Source organism: Mastacembelus armatus, chromosome 7 (genome assembly GCF_900324485.2).
Source record: "Mastacembelus armatus chromosome 7, fMasArm1.2, whole genome shotgun sequence".
NCBI lineage: Eukaryota > Metazoa > Chordata > Actinopteri > Synbranchiformes > Mastacembelidae > Mastacembelus > Mastacembelus armatus.
In genome coordinates this window covers 977,741-996,986 of record NC_046639.1, presented here as the reverse complement: position 1 = coordinate 996,986, position 19,246 = coordinate 977,741, and the positions used below count along the sequence as shown (strand labels likewise).

The window sequence follows — 19,246 nt, the reverse complement described above, 5'->3', positions numbered from 1 at the left end:
GGGAAGACAAACAATGACTAAAGTTACTGATGTTTAAGGTTTTAAGGATAAATCACTCACCAGCTTTGGTCTTGATGAGGCAGCCGGACGGATCAAGTACTTGACTGAACAGTCGTGATGAGCCAAGAAAAAGGAGAAAAGACGTTTGTACGTTCATCAGAGTCCTTCTGACAGCGAAGACAGAGTTAGCAGTGAGCCTCTCTCTCCCTCCCTCCCTCTCTTGCACTCTACTACTCCTCCCTCTCAGTCTGTACCTCTTAAAATCACTCTTCCACTCGCTGAAGACAGACACATTCACTCTCTCACTAAGAAATAATTATACTTTCTGATTCATAGAGCCTTCCTTTATCACGTGACCCAACGCTGCAAATATACGAGACTTTTTTTTTTCCTCAAGCCACAAAATGCCTGGAGGGAAGAAAAATGCCCCGAGAGCTTAAGTTTCTGTTTTTAATTCTCTCTGCCTCGTTTCTGTCTCTCCTTCCTCCTCTTGGCTGAAGAGTCAGTTTACCTATAAAAACTGTTTGTGCATGTCAAGAGGCAGTGATCTGACATTGATCAGGTCTTATCAATAAACTCAGCACAGACTATTAAGGTTTTAGCTCAGGTGTTGTTTATTCTTCCAAGAACATCACCTACTCTTGTATTCCCGGTGGGATCAATCAAACGGCTTTTACCCCAAGTGATCAGTTTTTGTGTAACAACAGAAGTGATAACAAATCAATACTGACAGGACTTATAACATTAAAGACAGCAAGTATAACGATGCTTTAATAACAAATTAAGGACTAAGTGGACACTAGTGGAGCTAATCTTTTTAGAATTCATAATATCTGTCAACATCCTGTATTAAAAAAAAATAAAATGACGTCATTAAGAATATTTTTAAGAGGAGACTATAGTCAGATACTATGACTCATTTTAAGCTACTACAATAAAACTAAGATTGGCACCTCGCTGCAGGGAAGTCCGGTGTGAGATGGCAGAGCTATGCAGCGACAGATTTGGGTGTGCCCCTGAACGTGCCCCTCTCTCCATATGAGATCATATGTTTCAGATCTATGTTTACGTGTTTGTGGTTCTGGGTGTGTGCCCTGTTTTCTGAATGTATGTTTCTCATGCTGTGTTGGTTATGAGAAGCACATCAGACCTCAAACCTGGGAGGAGAAGGCACACCTCAAACGGGCACCTTAATGGGCACTTTCATCTCCACCGGACAGCATAAGCTCAACTTCGCTTTGAAAAGAAAAGAAATGTAAATACATGCATGCTCCTTTCCCACTAAAATAAGCAACATCTAGTCCAAATTATGGCGAAACCAAGAATTTTCAAAAATAACCAACTTCCACATGCACTGCTTATTCAGAAACCTGATCTAAAGCGATGCCCTTCAGATATATTTGCCATGCATCACTTCTTTCTTCCAGTTTCTGAACCCATGCAGCATGCAAAAACTTCTCTTTTGGTTTTACCAGCTACCTGGACATTTAAGTCCTGCTTTAACTGCTTATTTTGCTTATAAACCTCATAACTGCTTCATACGGGTAGAGATTTTATCCTCAAATACACCGACATGTCTCTGGGATAAAGTCGGGCCATCGTAACAAAATAACCTCTGCAGTCTTTACAGGCACATGTGCTTTACGGCATCATATGCAAATGCTTTTTTATACATTTTCCTGTGGATTTAGGTGAGTAGGTGCCTAAACAACAAGAGTCACCGTTGGCTTTTTGCAGAAACCTCATATTCAGGAAGCACAGATCAAAGCCGTACTGCAAAAAAAAAAAAAAACACGTCAGCTGATGCTAATCTTGTTTACATTTGATTCATGTGTTGCTTATCAGGCCACTAAGGCTAATAGAAATCTCACTGTTTAATGTTTACATAGCACTAACTGAAACAAAATAAGACATAATACACCCACAGGATGCTGGGAAAGCTAATTCCATATTAGCCATTAGAGTGATTAGAACAGTGAGTTGTGAATTTCAAGTCAGCATGATGCCATCAGACTGACTGAGACCATGCGTTTGTGTCAGCATGTGCAGTCAAGTGTACGAAGACGGTCGTGTGTGTGTGTATGTGTGTGTGTGTGTGTCAGTAGGCAGGTCATGCTGTGCTCCTTATTAAATTATGACAGTAGGCTTGAGCGGCGGGTGTGTGTAGGATTCGTGTATGGGTGTGCGCGCTCTTGCAGCATGCACATCTACACTTGTGTGCGTGTGTGTGTGTGTGTGTGTGTGTGTGTGTGTGCTTGTGTCTGCAAGCATGGATGTGTGTGCGTAGGCAGTAGCAGTGAGAAGGTCAGAGGTTACTAGTGTTTGTGTTTCAGTGTCAGTGAAGTGTGCTCCAGGCAGAGATTTATGATCATTGTGTCTGGGAGGCTGCAGAGTGGGGGATAATGAAGATAGATCAGGGTGCTATCTCTCTCTCTGGGCACCACTGGAAACATGGCCTATGGCCCCTGCCATTCTCATATCATTAACTTCAGCTGGTGACATCATAACGTACTGCCCTGACATCCATCCTATCGCAGGCTGCTCTGACAAGACACACAAGTCGTCTGCAAACATGGACACTGCTCAACACGCAGCTTCTCTGGGTGCGTTCAGGGAGATATGAAATATTCATGAAAGTATCATACTCAGTGGTGTGTTTCCACTTTAAATTCAACCATATTTGCATTCACAGAGCTATGGAGTAGAGGCCTGGGGCTCCCTAGCAGAGGAAAAGGAGCAATGGCAGAAAGAGAAGGGGGGGGGGGGGGGGGGGATGGAGGGAGGAATTGAGGTTAGACGGGTTAAAAAGAGAGTGGGGGTGGGGAAAAATGGGCTGGAAATCAAGTACCAGTGGTACCAGGAATGTGAGAGAAAGCGGTGTGAAATAGAAAGAGGGAGCTGGGGGGGGGGGGGGTGGATTGTAGAAATATTGGGGTTGAGGTGTCTGATTGGATCGGTGGTTGGTTGGTGAGAGGTGAGAAAGTGCACGGGGAGCTGGTGCCTGTGGCGGCAGGTCTTAATCAGCAACGAGACGCCTGTAATGAGATCACTGTTTCCCCACGTTCAGATTGATGTCATGTTAAGTTTGACAAGCAGGGGACGCAGGGTGCACACACACACACACACACACACACACCACTTAAGAGTCATCTGCACACACATTCACATAACACACAAATATACACTTGCATGCACTTTCTTGGTTACAGACTTAAACACACATCCTGTGAAATGAAGGAGTTCATTCATCCTGCCTGGCAAAGTGCGCTCATTTAGAGTCCAACCGCCTTGAAGTAAAAACATACACAGAGGAATCCTACTCACAGGAAAACGGGTCACTCACGGCAAAGGAGAAATGTGTGTGTCAGGGGCCGAAGGGCATATACCACTATGTATTCCTCTAACAAAAACAAATGAGCACAAAGCTTGGAAGAGAGAGAGAGAGAGAGAGAGCCAAGAGCTGTTTTTACTGCACAAGAAATAAAAGGGGAAAAGGAAGGAGCAGGAGAGAGAGAGAGAGAGAGAAAATAAAAGGAGGAGTGCATATTTTGGGGTGCATTCAGAGGTTGTTGACACAGCTACCAGTGTGTGTGCCAGCGCGAGTTCTCTGCCTATTCCCAGACATGTGTGTCCAATGAAAGGTGAACGGCTCTCCTGTCTATACTTTCCTCAAAAAATCAGCCATGATGTCACCATGAACCCATCTTGAACCCACCTCTGTCAAAAAGCATTACTCCAGCCCTCCCTCTCTCTGCCTCATTTTCTGTTCCACCTCTCCCTCCTTCACGCTCCGTTCCTGCCTCTCAGATTCTCCACCGAGCTCCCATTCTTCTACTTTTCCTCTTTTTTATATTTCCGTATTCTTCAACATTTCCCCTCTCCCGTCCATGTCTCTTTTCCCTCTCGCTGAATCACACACACACACTTTTTTTTCTCCAATCACGGTTTAATTGAATCACCAAAAAGTGGAGTCAAAAATGCCAGGATGTTCTAATTATCATAAACTTTGTTTAAGCTGTGGTTTTGCAAAAAGAAAAAGCAGAGTGCATGAGGGGAAAACAAAAAAATAAAAGCAGGAAAAATGAGGAATATGAGAGAAAGCATATGAAAGAGGGGAGAGGGAAAAAGAGAGAGCACTGGGGAAGAGTGGGGTGGTGGGGGCAGAGAGAAGGCAGCCAGGGAGCCACATATGGAAGTGATTCTGTAATTACTGCAAATCTGTGAGCTCAAAAGGAAAGGTCTTCTTTTCCATGCCTCTTTCCCTGCACATAAAACCACCCTTGTGAAAAGGCTGGGCATTAAATACTGCACAGGAAACATGAGAAAAACAAAGTTTTCATCTACTTTGGCAAGTGGAGCTGGTATATACCGCATGTGTTCAGTATGTTGGCCTTAAACGTGCGTAGGCTTTTGCCATTTTTCTGCACAGAGAAAGGGGAAAAAAACAAAACCCTCTCTTGATCATGGGGCTAATTCCACACAGCCTACTACTGGAAAATGTTCTGCATTCTTCGTTCATGTGTTTGGCTTTCCCGAGTGTAATCAACCTGGAAGTTAATCTGAAGCAAAGCAAGAGGCTCAGCCTGGTCTACAAACTTCAGTCTCTCATTAGCCACACACCTTAACTGGCATCGCTCACACAAAGCGCACATTCAGCAGAGTGTGAAGGTGGGGGCGGTGTGGGACTGGGTGACAGCCACAGCGGTGAAGACTGTGTTTTCAGCCCCGGGCTAAAAAGTGCTTTGCAGGTGTGTATGTTGGCAGCGGCTTGCGCTCTGCTCAGTCCCCCAACAGCTCCAGCAGACTGTAATTACCCAGTGCCCTGCCGGAACGCGTCCTCATCATGAGTGCGTGAGTCTCACATCACACACATTTTCGGTAAACACACACCCGGATGACGCTGCTTGAGCTTCGTTTATTCTTAGACCCATCCAATTAATCAAGGCAGGAGATGATTTATGGAAAGTACACAATCCTACCTTCCTCGACTAGAGTGGCCTCGGCTTCAAAAGCGAACACATTTTCCCAGAAGTTTGAAATAATAAATAATGGATGAGAAACGCGCGCACAGCCAAGTTTTCTGTGAAGAAAACAAAGCAAAGTCATGGACAGTCTTCAAGGAAATCCTCTGTTACAGCAAAGCAGCTTGTGCAGATCACGCCATTTGGTCTTACGCCTCAGCGAGCACTTCTGTCATTTGTCAGATCACCTTCTTTTGGTTGCCAATCCGTCACTGTGCAGGGGCGTAGTAGGGAACGACCGTGCGTCAAGATTTCTGGCCCTGCGCCGCCCTCTAGTGGAGAAAGTGATGAATATTTAGAAGGCGACGTATCTATTATGACGTATCTGTCATTTGAGAGAATAATAGAAATAATCACAACCAATATAATTATATTATATATATTTTATACATTTAAAGCACTCACGCACCTTTTGTTTCTTACTTCAGAGGTGAGCACGAGGGATAGAGGAATTAAAGGAATATTGATTAGTTAATGAGTCATATAACGAATTATTAAAGCCTGATAGATAGATAGATAGATAGATAGATAGATAGATAGATAGATAGATAGATAGATAGATAGATAGATAGATCGATAGATAGATTATTAGAGACACACAGAGACAGACAGACAGACAGACAGACAGAGAGATAGATAGATAGACAGACAGACAGAGAGATAGACAGATCGATAGATAGATTATTAGAGACACAGAGAGACAGACATAGATAGATAGATAGATAGATAGATAGATAGATAGATAGATAGATAGATAGATAGATAGATAGACAGATTATTAGATAGATAGATTATTAGATAGATAGACAGATAGACAGATTATTAGATAGACAGATCGATAGATAGATCATTAGAGAGAGAGACAGACAGACAGACAGACAGACAGACAGACAGATAGATAGATAGATAGATAGATAGATAGATTATTAGACAGATCGATAGATAGATCATTAGAGAGACAGACAGACAGAGACAGACAGACAGATAGATAGATAGATAGATAGATAGATTATTAGACAGATCGATAGATAGATCATTAGAGACAGACAGACAGACAGACAGACAGACAGACAGACAGACAGATAGATAGATAGATAGATAGATAGATAGATAGATAGATAGATAGATAGATAGATAGATAGATAGATAGATAGATTATTAGATAGATAGATAGATTATTAGATAGATAGACAGATAGACATTATTAGATAGACAGATCGATAGATAGATCATTAGAGAGACAGACAGACAGACAGACAGACAGACAGACAGACAGACAGACAGACAGACAGATAGATAGATAGATAGATAGATAGATTATTAGACAGATCGATAGATAGATCATTAGAGAGACAGACAGACAGAGAGACAGACAGACAGATAGATAGATAGATAGATAGATAGATAGATAGATAGATAGATAGATAGATAGATAGATTATTAGACAGATCGATAGATAGATCATTAGAGACAGACAGACAGACAGACAGATAGATAGATAGATAGATAGATAGATAGATAGATAGATAGATAGATAGATAGATTATTAGAGAGACATTATTAGACAGATAGATCTTCCAGTTTATGTGTCAACGCCATGAATCACCACTAGGGGGCGCTTTCCACAAGCTGTGTATGCCCTAGTTGCCACTGCATGCTCAGAGACGTATATTAGGTCAGTGAGTTTGTTGATGACTATCACAACCTCTTGTTGCGCAAACACATTTAAATTTAGAAGTCAGATTTTTCAATCCAAAAAAAAAAACACCTCATCCTAAATCTGTTCTTCAAAAACGCGCAAAAAAACCGAAACATGCCGAAATGATCAAAAATAAAATGTACTCATTGTCATAAACCGAAATATTAAGCTGAGTTCTTCCACAGTTTCCTCCAATAGCATGTTGATAACGTGTCCATTTGGCACATCTACAGTTTCCTTTGGCACTTGCGCGGTGTTTGGGGTGTCTGGATGTTTACCATCCGTTTACTGCTTGTCAGAGAACAGGCAGTCACGGTGAGCCACGCCTATTGTCCATGTGCTCCGTCCTCCAATCTCGCCATCCCCGCGCACCACACGCTCCGTACTTTGCATAAAATGTGTATCAGTAGGGCAGCGCTTTCCCCTGCACATGCAGAGCGCACATGTAGCGTGGCTTTAGTGAACACATACCACGGTCGAATAAGCGCATCAACCTCCCCTCAGCTCCACATCCCCGCCAATGAAAATGCACAACAGCGTGAAGGAGAGAGGGGGAGAGAAAGGACCCTGCGAGATACAAAGACTGAGCAAATTCCCACACAAACACACACAACACAAGCTGGAGCGAACAGAAAGGCGGTCACATTTCCAACTCACCTGCAAACGTGATTGATGTGGGTGTTTGTATCAGTGGGTGTGTGTGTCATGCCTGACACTCCCGGATATGCTGACTCTACTTTCTTGGAATTTATGAGAATCGTTTAATTTTTTGCTTGTGCAACATCGCATGCGCCGGAGCCGAAGCGCAGTATCCAGTGCGCAGAGGGCACCCAGGTATCTTTGAGGAGAGCAGCCTATCGAGTTCACCTCAGTCAGACAAATACTGAGCACCTGTCAACAGCTCACCTGGGGAAAACAAACTTTACGTTCCCTGGACACTATTCCATCAGCGCTTCCCTTTTTGCGCTCCATGGAGCAGGTGTTTTACGCAAAACTGCTTCTTGACTATCTCACCTGTCTTCAAAAGACTTTTGCAGCAATCTAGTCCCATCCACAGAAGTCTGCTTCAAGTTTCTCTAAAGTCATCAACCCTCAAGAAGAAATATGGATAACAGCCCTGGTAAGATTAACTTTATGTTTCACATCTCTGCGTTAGGGCAGCGACGCTGATTATGACATTAGAGTCAGAATTGATTAACGGGACATTGTTTCATTCAAGATATGGCAAATTTAACAGTTTGACCTGAATTTAATATGAATCCAATTAAAACATAATAATAATAAACTTAAATACTACAAAGCTCTGATTTGATTAATGTAAAAGGTGAATTTACATCGTTTCCAGCCTGAAGTGCAAACTCCTCTCTAAAGCTCATAATAGTATATTTCTATCTTAAACGTGCATAGTTGCCAGTTGTGTTTGCAATGATGTGCTCGGAACATGGCTTTGATATATATATATATATATATATATATATATATATATATATATATATATATGTGTGTGTGTGTGTGTGTGTGTGTGTGTTAATGCTGAGAGACTTGGGGCAAACTGCAAAAGTTACTGTGCTGCCTTCAAACGCCAAACGCAGCCCGGACTGCGGCTCCAGCCACCGCGGTCCGCGCCATATGGTTGTAGTGATGCTGGCAACTTCCTGTTTCTCTGCATGAAAACAAACTCACGTGGAGCTACAGTACACTGGCTGTCACCGGGGTCATAATCTGTCCGAGCCACGATTTGAGCTGCGCACTATAAAACTAAAGAGAAGGGCGTGTTTGTTTTTGTCATCGACGCACGCACCTGCAGCATAAAAGTTAACAAGCGCAGGACTTCCATGCCTTAAGTGGCATTAGCCCGGGGTTGCTGTAGGTCAGCCAAGGGTGGACAAGCTTTCTGTTTCCGCTCCTTGACTGACGGTGAATCATTTACAACAGTGACGGTCACGTTCCAGCACAGGTGATGGGCGCACCCTGTGCTCCGTTGACATCCTGCTCTAATCTGAAGGCAACTAAAGTCGGGTTACGACTTTCTATTTACGTTGATAAAAGGGCCTAATGTTTTCTCTGAAGGCAGTTAAATGTGTAATCAAAGATAATGGCTGCAATATTAGCCTGCCTTATAAAGATAAAGCCTGCGCTGCGCTTCTCTCCTGGTTTTATTGATTTTCAGAGGGTGGCTGCTGTTTGTGTGTGAATAGGACTGGGGGGGGGGTTGGCAATGTCAGGTTTCTATTTGTTATTTACATATTTATGGTTTGTATCATTTATGTTTTAATCAACTATTTATGACCATGTTTGTATTTTCTTTTAACTCCGGTCCATCTAAATGTAGGTGGCCACCTTGGACTGGGTTCACTGACCTTTAATGATTCACTCAGGTTGTAGGAATGTACATGGTTTTATTTTAGCTCACAGGATCAATGTGATCTAAACAAATCTCATAAACATCATCATAACTGGCAGAATATGGCTGGTGGGCTGTAAGGCTCATAAAGTCCAGCAGATATAATGGGGTTGTGCCCGTATGTGCACTGGTGTTGCTATCTTAGTGAGGACCAGGCTTTACACTTTGGGAGTGAGGACATTCAGACTGACCCTCACACAAACTCAAGGGGCTGTTTGAGCAGACTTAGAGGTTTAAAGGATTGGGGTTATGACAGTGGACCATGAAATGCATCAGGTCAAGGGGTGTCCTCACAAGGATGGGCGGCTCACACAAAGTCTATATGGTGACATAGTCTATCCTGGTGGTGGGGCAGGTCGACCATGAACCAGGGGGTTGGTGGTTTGATCCCTGGCTTCACTGGCCCAAAGGTCAAAGTGTCTTGCCCCTGGTGGCTGTTCCATTGGTGTATGAGTGTGTGAGCGAGTGAGGGTCAAAGTGTTATACCAGTATAAAACCACCTCAGGGTGAGTTTTAACACTGTTTATCCAAAGTTAGCATTTGAAAATATAACTTCATTATAAATATTTGGACTAAATCAGCATGTTGACCCTTGACCTCATATCAAAAATCAGTTGCATTATACTGTGTGGGTTTGAACTGAAGCACAGAAAACATGAAACAACATTAATTTGGTCAATAAGAATACAGCAGCATTAGCTGTCAAATGATGCTTATATGCTAAAAACAGAGCAGTCCGCTCCATAGCTGACACTAAACCTCCCCCTGACACTTTTCTGTATCATTCTCAGCATGGAGAAAGAAACAGACCCCCCCCCCCCCCCAACTCGGGTCTGTTCCTCACTATCTATTTGAAACTGCCATGACTTTGCCTGGCAACAACATTCAGACAGATCTCATTAGAGGAGGCCAATATTTGAGCTCTAACTCTGTAATGTCAGCCCAAATTAAAGATAATAATAACCTCATCATGCAACCATGTTAGTGTGAAGTCTGGTAAAATAAGTTCTGAAACACACATCCATTTCTAATAACCAGTTAAAACTCAAAGTGTATCTCCAAAATTCTTTACTGACATAAATTAAAATAAAAATCAAATCTCCGAAACAGGCACCATAATCCTGTGTGTGTGTTTTAGTTGCAGCACGTGCAGTGAAAGGCTCATTAACATAACCAGCTCCCTGTTTTATCACATTTAACACCATTTCAGTTTAGCCCACAGACACATTACTAAAACTGAATTTCAAACATAGCAACATCCACTAGAAATCTTTTTCGTCATGATTTTCATGTTTCTTCTCAGTGTAGACTCTGATCTGGCCACATACTGACACACATCACCCTCCTGTTTCCAAACAAACCCCTTGCAGCTCCAGACCGTCACGGCAGGCGGAGCTGCAGGTGGAGCGCGCTCAGACCACCCCGGCGCATAACATGCTGCTCTATTTAATTTGGCTCTTTAATTATAAGCCCTGGCGGACCGTGGAGGCTCTGGCCCCTGGCTGGAGCTCGGCATCAAGTCTTCCCAGTGAAAGCCCCGTCAAAAAGCCTCCTCACGTGGCTCCTCTCGCTGAGCCGCGTGCAACGCGTGAGGCACCGGGACCCGCCTCCCGCCGCGTCCGCGCTCTCACGGCCGCTCCTCCGCTGATGCCGCTTGCGGTGACGGTGAGGCAGAGCCTGGTCAGTGGGTCAACGATTCAATACATTATTAACCCCCCCCCCCCCCGTCACGTTTTCCCTCCTCATGCGCGCGCTGCTTGTAGGCGATTGAATTGGTTTATTTGGTTTGAATCAGAGACGAAGCTGCAGCATCTGTCCCCGACTCATCGGTTCAGGGCTCAGGGTGTGTTTCAGCTGGAACGTGACTCACGATGCTCAGATCTCTGATGACAAACACTTAAAGACTCGCATGATCCTGAAATAGTCCATGGTCCCCCCCCCCTCACACACACACACACACACACACACGCAATGATCCAATATATTAGACCATACACTGGTACGTTAATACTTAGAACTGTGACACAGTCCAGTCCAGTTCAGTCCAGGTCCCTTGGGACTCTGATGCTGCATCAATTTGGAGATGATAAAGGCACATGGACAAGTCCATCAACTTCCTTTGATAGTGACCTACTTACACAAGCCTGAGTTAATGAAGTCCAGTGCAAACACACAAGACTGAGCGTGGTCAGGACCACACACTGACTCTTTTTATTGGCCTACATTATTTCAGTCCCAGCATCATAAACACTACATGCTAAGCTCTAAACTTCACACCACCAGAGCAGACACACACGGGTGACCCTAACTGTATGTGGTCGTCCCTGCGTGTCCTGCGCTATAAGGTGAAGCAGTGAAAGTGAGAGATGAAGGACAGGAGGGGAAAGAGGAGAGGAGCTGTGGTGCCCGTGGAGTGCTCCCTGCTCACGTTTCCCTGCCTGCCTCCGGTCCCAGGCAGATTAGTGCCTGCACGGGTAGGCTAAACTTAAGACGGGGACTGATCGACTCCTCAATTAAAGCTGTGTGCAGTGACCTGAATCGTGCACACGGTCACAATCGTGTTTGCCTGTGTGGGGAAATCCCACACAACAAGCCAAAAAAGTCTGGTGCAGCTGCAATAATTGATGGACTATGATACTAACACCAGGACATGAACCATGGAAATATAAATATTTTTCAGTAACATGAAATGCAGGAGTTCTTACATGGAAAAAGGAGTATTTTTGTTTGAATGGCTGAATACTATGATCTTGTGTCAGGTCATTTTAAAAGTTGACTGATGTTACAGGCTGCCAATAGTGAGAATAATATCATGTAATTAAACTGTGCTTGGCTTTTACAGCTTGTGTGGATACTTAAGGCTCCTTCCATTTCTACATTTATAGACAATTATAGAAAATTAACATATAATGCTATATGTTTACCACTTGCTTTGACCAACATATAAATAAATATAAGAAGAGTCAGTATTCTTAGTACACAACAATAAAGGAAGCCTGACATGTCCTATATTTAAATGGCATTAACTTTTCTACTGTGACATTGGATGCTAGTTGAGTTGCAGCAGGCTGTAAAGCAGAGTGTTAATTGACAGTGTTTACAGCGCAGGGTCATTCATAAACAAAGCACATGTGCCTCTTCAGGTGGACATGCAATGTGTTTGGGTGGAGTGGGGACTGTCTGCACAGGAAGAGGTGAGGCTCAGGCCTGCATCTGTCTATGACTCTGGCATGAGTCAACAAATCCACCAACACGTGCTGGTTGAGGGATTATCCAAACATTTGGGCTAAATAAATACCTTGTGAGGCAAAGGGCAACGCACGTCCTGCACTCATGCACGGTTTCCATGAAGAAAGAGGCTGAATTTACGAAACCACTGCATGAATCTTAGAGGTTGGAAATTATTTGTATTTTTCCTCAGGAACATTCTCAGTTGCATGTGCAGACTAATCACAGACAACAGAGTCATATTTTGAAGGTTCCACCGAGTGGACCTATTTACCTTCGTCTGAAAACAATTTGTTATTCTCTAACATGTCTCCGTGGGTTCCCACAGCACTGGAGTCTGTACAGCTCAGACTTTCACTTCGCAGGAAAACGTGACTCTCATTCTCTGACTGTTGGTGGCGCATGAACAGCAGTGACTGAGACTCGGTGCCACCTCTAGCCTAGGGAGCTCCCCGGTCCGCCTGTGTTTATAAACACAGATCTGACTTAAGATTGTTGTGTATGTCAACACGAGACTGCGGATTGGGTTCGGGCAGGAACCGTGTCAGGAGTCCACGCATGTGAGGCGGCGGTCAGGTGTCGTGTTGTTAGCTGGCGCTGGGCACGGTGCCAGGGGAGCGCGGCTATTATTGGAGCAGAGGAGGCAGCAGACCCTGCAGACACGTGAGGCCGTGCCTCGGCTCATCCACAACGCATGACTAGAAGTGTGAGAGAGATAGAAAGAGAGAGAGAGGAAGCGAAACTGAACAACCCACGAACGAACGACCAAAAAAAAAAAAAAAACATTTACGCGGTGCCCGTATAAATACTGCATGTTACACTCAGGATGAGGCAACGGCGCTGTAAACTGTCAGAGCTGAGGAAGTGAAGTGCAGCATTACATCACATTACATCCAAGGAGCAGCTGAACGGGCTGAAATACGGATGGCCAACTTCAATCCATGATGCTATTTCACAGTCCTTTAATGCAGCCAGCAGCTCCAACAGGAGGCTGCAGGCAAAAAACAAAAAAAAAAAAATGAAGGCCACTTCTAATCAACATGTGAATGATGCCATAAGCTGTTAAAGTAGGAGCTGCAGCTCAGATTTGCTCAAATCACCTCACCCCAAAGTCTCAGCTGAGTCTTCCACTCTTTCCCCTGTCTGCAGGAGGTGGAGGAGTCATCCTGTATGCAGGCTCCTCTGGCAGTGCCAGCCCCAGCCCTGGAAGCCCCTCCAGCGGGTACCAGACACAGTCACCTTCTTCTCACTCCCAGCCCTCATCTCCAGAGGAGGTTACCTTCACAGAGATTGGGGCGCTGAAACAGAGGTCTGCTGGGTGCACCACCCCATCCTCCAAACTGGTATTCCAGTTCCCAGAGGTCTACAGCAGCCCCCCAGTAGCACCCACTCCACAGCATACCTATGCACACCCCATTGCAGGGAAGAGGCCGTGCGGGTTCCCAGGAACTTTCACCAGTTAGTATTCACCTCACTGGTGCTATGCAAGATCCACATTAATGCCTTTAATAGGTTTTTGCAGCTTATCTTACTGTTTGTTTCCCCCTCCTCAGAGACAGGTGGAATGGTCCTGCTTTGCAAAGTCTGTGGTGATATTGCATCTGGTTTTCACTACGGAGTCCATGCATGTGAAGGTTGCAAGGTAAGCGCCCCTGCTCAGAGAAATTAAGAATGACAATGAGCCAACTATGTGTTGCCTTTGGTGTACCAGTTTCATGTGATAACCTGGCTATAATTTGTTTCAGGGCTTTTTCCGCCGCAGCATCCAGCAGAACATCAACTACAAGATGTGTGTGAAGAACGAGAACTGTCTCATCATGCGCATGAACCGCAACCGCTGTCAGCACTGCCGGTTCAAGAAATGCCTCTCCGTTGGCATGTCAAGAGATGGTGAGACATCCTGACACATTTTTAATGAGTGACCCTAATGCAGTTCTGCCAGAAGATCACAGCGCTCCGATTTGCCAAAGCAGTGCTGAAATGGGCAGCTGGAAAGAGGCACAGATATGTAGGTCTGTGTGAAAAATGTAATGCGCAAAGTCTATTGAGGTCATCGTGCCAGTAGCTCAGTCACTCACTCTGTCAGCAGGTCTGCACCTGGCTTGCCCCTGCATGTTCTTAAGTCTTTCTCCTATCCTTTGCAGTATCCTCCCACTATACTGTTACTTCTCTGCTCCAGTTGAGTTCAGTCCCTCCCACTTTGATGTACCCACCATGTTCCCTGAGCTCGCTTACATCTCCCCCTCGGACAGTGATTTATGAGAAGAGGAGCCTTTAAGTCCCCAAAGCTATCTATCATCTGGAAAACTGCAGCAAACACAGGATTTATTTTAGGAAATTGGAACGGGGTCAACTTGATTACCTTGTGTATGCCCAGAGAACATCTTGAATTAATGAGGGATAGGGCGAAAATTAAGCAAGGGATGCAGAAAAGAGGCAGTTGTTGTGAATGAATTTGATCAGGTTTGACATTCTCATCACCTAGTTTCAGCTCTGATAGCTGTACAATGATTGATCTCCTATCATCTCAGATTAAGAAAATAGCTTGGCTGACCTAGAAAAACAATACAGAATCAGGCCTGTAGTGTACTCATACATCATGACCTACTTGGTGTAGTTTTCCTGTCTTCTTCTTCTCAGTATGGTTTCTGCTTATCTCCACCCTCCAGTACCTTGCATTGCCAAATCTAGTAAAGAGGTTAGTGTTATTTCTGCATGTGCTTGACACTTCTGGTGCACAGAGAAAATAGGGTGGCAAAGAGTGATTCAATAAGAGAACAAACACTCAGTACAACCCTGATAGGGGAGGTTTTTCAAAGCATGAAGGACCACAACCTAGAAACCCCTTTTTGGTCTGTTTCAACCCTTATAAAAACAGGAAAACCACATGCAACTGCCTGCAGCCCACAATAAATAGTACAGCCCGATTTCACACAGTCTGTGACAAGCTGCAATGCAGGCAAATGTTTAAGTCTGCTGGCATGATGACACACTTTTCTAATCAGCATCATCTTTAATGCAACAGCTCAATACTCTGCATTTGCCTCTTATTTTTAACCGTGATGAAAGAAATGACTCTCGTTCCCATCTTCATCAAAGGACCCTGCAGGCTGTGAACACATTACTGTATATTCTGTGATCATAGTAGCATCTCCTGTGCATCTGACTGGGACTAGTATTTCACTTGACCCGTAACTGTTCAGTCTTTATGTAAACTAAATTATTATTACACATGGCAGTAAAGGTGAAAGTGCTTTACAATGATTATTGCTGCTATATGAATCTTCTGCGTCACACATAAATCCAGTATGCCATCCTTGCAAAACTCTTTGAAGCTCTACAAAATCAACTTATTTTGCTTTATTTAGCTCTATTTTGCACACACACACACACACACACACACACACACACCTACACATCTCCCACGTACATACACTCACTGGCATTTTCTATACTGTATATCACATTATCATGTCAGTCGTCTTCATGTAGCCTGGAGCTGGATGCTTCAAGCCCACCTCTTTCATCCTCTCTGGCTCTCATGAGTGCCTGTGACATCACGCTCACGTTGTCCCACTGCCCTACTTTACAAACAGAAGGATGGAGCAGGGGAGGAAGTAGACAGGGGTGGATAGAGGAGAGGATGAGGCAGATGGGAGCAGGGGGTCTATAAATAGCCTCTTCAGCTGATGGTTACTGTGGGAAGGGGGATAGGGCCACGGGTGAGGAGAGGGAAGTTTTGTGTGATTCTCCTTGAAGTCATTCAACACTTTCTGTGCCTTTGATGTGTGGTACAGGAGGAGGTGCAATGGGTAATGGTTTAAGTATGCCTAGCTCTAATTTGTAGCAAGAAGACGTTATCTGTCATTGGCCTGGCTGTATACCCTTTCAGTCATTTCAGACTGTGTTCTGTCCGAGCAAAAACTGTAAAGTGGAAATTGGACATGAAACTGGAGCCTGATCTTTATTCACTGCTTGTGTCTCCACCAGCTGTGCGTTTTGGCCGCATCCCCAAGAGAGAGAAACAGCGGCTTCTGGATGAGATGCAGAGCTACATGAACAGCCTCAATGAGTCGGCTGCTATGGATATGGACTCTTCTTTGGTGAGAGACACTCCTCCTAGCCCAGATGATGGCAACTCAAAAGAGGCCATCGGGGCCATCTCCAGAGCCTACCGTGACATTTTTACCAGCAGCAATAGCAGCACCCAGGAGAGAGCAGCCAAGAGGACCAACAACACCAACAACAACAACAAACCTCCTTTTTCTCAGGAAACCAGCTTCCCCCAAGTCTCGTCTCATCCCACCTCCTCCCACAATTATCAGTCTTGCCCTGTTGCCCCCAACGACAACCATTCTACATTCCACAGCGTGGACAGCAATCACTACACCTACTTAGTGTCGACAAATTCCAATCATAACCAATCTCATGGTACAACACCTTCAAGGGGAAGGTCTGCCAATCATAACAGGTTTCACACTGCAGGAGGTGTCACAAATCAGCCCTCCTGCCCATGGAAATTAGCTCCAGGAGCTAAAGTGCTGGTAAGTGCAGAAGTAAACCAAATTAGTTTAAGAGTCCTTATGTCTTATATCTTGTTTGACCAACAATTTACGATTCCTTCTCTGTCTTATTTGCTTCTCTAAGGCCTGTCCTCTCAATGCGTGCCCTGTATCAGGGGCAGAGCGTACAAGTCAGGAGATTTGGGAATCCTTCTCTCAGTGTTTCACTCCTGCTGTCAAGGAGGTGGTAGAGTTTGCCAAGGGCATTCCAGGATTTCAGGAGCTTAGCCAACAAGACCAGGTCATGCTGCTCAAATCAGGCACCTTCCAGGTAATAAAACTTTTTAAATAATGACTACTGTGCCTAATAAATTCAAAACACAGGGATCTTTCTTTATGAGTCTAATTAGTATTTGTCTCAGATCTTAAGTGTTCCTCTGTTTTTCTCTGTCCCTTGTATGTGTAGGTTCTGATGGTGAGGTTCTGCAGTTTGTTTAATGCTGAGGCACGTACAGTGACCTTCCTAAATGGACAAACCTACTCGCTCTCCACCCTGCGGGCTTTGGGCATGGGCTCTCTGCTGGACGCAATGTTTGAGTTCAGTGAGAAGTTGGGCTCACTGGGGCTGGAGCCTGATGAAATGGCCCTCTTCATGGCTGTGGTGCTGGTCTCTGCAGGTAAGGAAATTCCTCAATAGGAAAAGAAACGGTCTGTAATAACGCTGACTGTCAGCCACTCACTAGAGTTTTTTGTGTCCCTTAGACTGTACTGGAATCTTGGACATGCGGGCTGTAGAGCAGCTCCAGGAGGGTCTGATCCGCGCCCTACGATCTCTTATCACCCGACGTCGCCCAGAGGACACCGCTCTCTTCCCTAAACTTCTCCTGCGTCTGCCAGACCTGCGTACACTCAACAACCTGCACTCCGACAAGCTACTGGCCTTTCGCATCGATCCTTGAGCAAGATGCTTGTTCACAGAACACACATTCACAAACTGTTTTACACCAAATACACAGCACAACACACACACACACACACACACATATATTATCTTCCAAGGAACTGTGCAATCGGAGAAGCTTTTTCCAACAGGACTAATGAGGGCACTAGGGGATATATTTTTGATTCACTGTTGTTGGACATATACAGTTATAAACTCTATGTATACAGACAAACCTCAGAATCTCTTGAGAGACATTGTTCCAGTAACAAAATACATCATTATGCAGGATTACTATTACCCTTTTGGACAAATATTATTTCATTATATCCATTGTACTTAAGAATAAATCCCTTTTCACTTCTGTTTATTCCTTAAGTCATACAGTACCAACAAGCCATCATTAAGCAGCAGCTGAAAGACACTTCGTAGATCGAAACAGTTATCACGTGGGGACCATTACTGATGACTGACCATGAGGCTGTTTGTTTTTAAGAGAAAGGGAACCTGTAAATAATGCGTAGAGAAATCAGAAATATTAGGGTAATTGTGCATCGTTGCATCAGCATTAGCACTGGAATGAGATCACTATATTAATGTGTCACGTGTACACAATAGGCTGCATTCTGTCTCTTACTATTTTTGATGATCTTCCAGGAAACGTGGTACAACTTGGGTTTGAATATGTGAACTTCACAGTTAATGGCATTTTTTGATGATTTCAGAAAAGTGTGTGTGCATTTATCGCATGTTGATTTCTGTAGTTTCTTTGTTCATTTTTGTTGCTGTAAATATGACTTAGCCCACAGTCTATGTATTAATGACTGAACTGATAATGATGGATCACACAGGGGTTTGGCCATGCCAAGGAGGCTTTGCACAGGAGAATATGTAGTAGGGATTTTCATTTGGCTTAGACCCACTTCCTTCTATCAGATGATGTAACCTACCAGCATAATCCCTAAAATCACCAGCACTCACCCTCATGCACCCATCCTCCGCCCCCCAATGTTTGTCATACAAACTCAAGAAGTAATTTTGGGTGAGAGATCTTATTTGATTGGTCCTCCCACTGTTTGCTTGTTTGATTATAACTGATTGAGCACATCTTGTACATTTTGTAAATCTTTCTTCCTATATAGAAATGATATTATGATATAAAGTTCGAATTATGTATTACTCTGCTGGCCTGCCTTTCTTTTATGTGCATTTCTGCAGTACGCAACTAAAAACGATGTTACTATCCAAACACGTGTTTATTCTATGCGTGCCATTAGACTGTGCACCATATAGAGTGATGGCATCCATACCCAGCCAGACGGCACACGACTCCATGACTTTGGTTCATTACCATTAGAGACACTACGTTGTACACACCTGTGCGTTTTTGTCCTCGGTGTGTGTCGATTAAATCAACATGGACAAACCTATCACGCACTTTCAGAAACTACT

The 19,246-nt window shown here is 44.2% G+C and overlaps 2 protein-coding genes across 3 annotated transcripts in view; one reads left to right on the top strand and one right to left on the bottom strand.

Moving 5' to 3' along the window:
- The window catches only part of rarga (retinoic acid receptor gamma a), a 40,826-nt gene extending 35,618 nt beyond the window's left edge, over positions 1-5,208 (bottom strand). The window contains exon 1 of one of the 2 annotated variants that reach the window (XM_026331884.1): positions 4,980-5,208. The gene's annotated coding sequence lies outside the window, so the exon portion shown is untranslated. Of the gene's footprint in view, positions 1-60; positions 215-4,979 lie in introns of those variants that run through there. The other variant, XM_026331883.1, reaches the window with a different exon arrangement.
- A 1,969-nt stretch (positions 5,209-7,177) lies between these two features.
- On the top strand, positions 7,178-18,973 carry nr1d4a (nuclear receptor subfamily 1, group D, member 4a). Its single transcript, XM_026331882.2, has 8 exons — positions 7,178-7,840; positions 13,502-13,810; positions 13,906-13,994; positions 14,098-14,242; positions 16,343-16,896; positions 17,000-17,185; positions 17,321-17,531; positions 17,617-18,973. The coding sequence occupies exons 1-8, from the start codon at positions 7,825-7,827 to the stop codon at positions 17,811-17,813; spliced, it is 1,707 nt and encodes a 568-aa protein (XP_026187667.1). The 5' UTR covers positions 7,178-7,824; the 3' UTR covers positions 17,814-18,973.
- Positions 18,974-19,246: the final 273 nt, after the last annotated feature.

Coding starts and splice junctions, on each gene's coding strand:
- nr1d4a (XM_026331882.2), top strand. Junction 16,897..16,999: donor CTCCAGGAGCTAAAGTGCTG/GTAAGTGCAGAA, acceptor TGCTTCTCTAAG/GCCTGTCCTCTCAATGCGTG. Junction 17,186..17,320: donor TCAAATCAGGCACCTTCCAG/GTAATAAAACTT, acceptor TTGTATGTGTAG/GTTCTGATGGTGAGGTTCTG.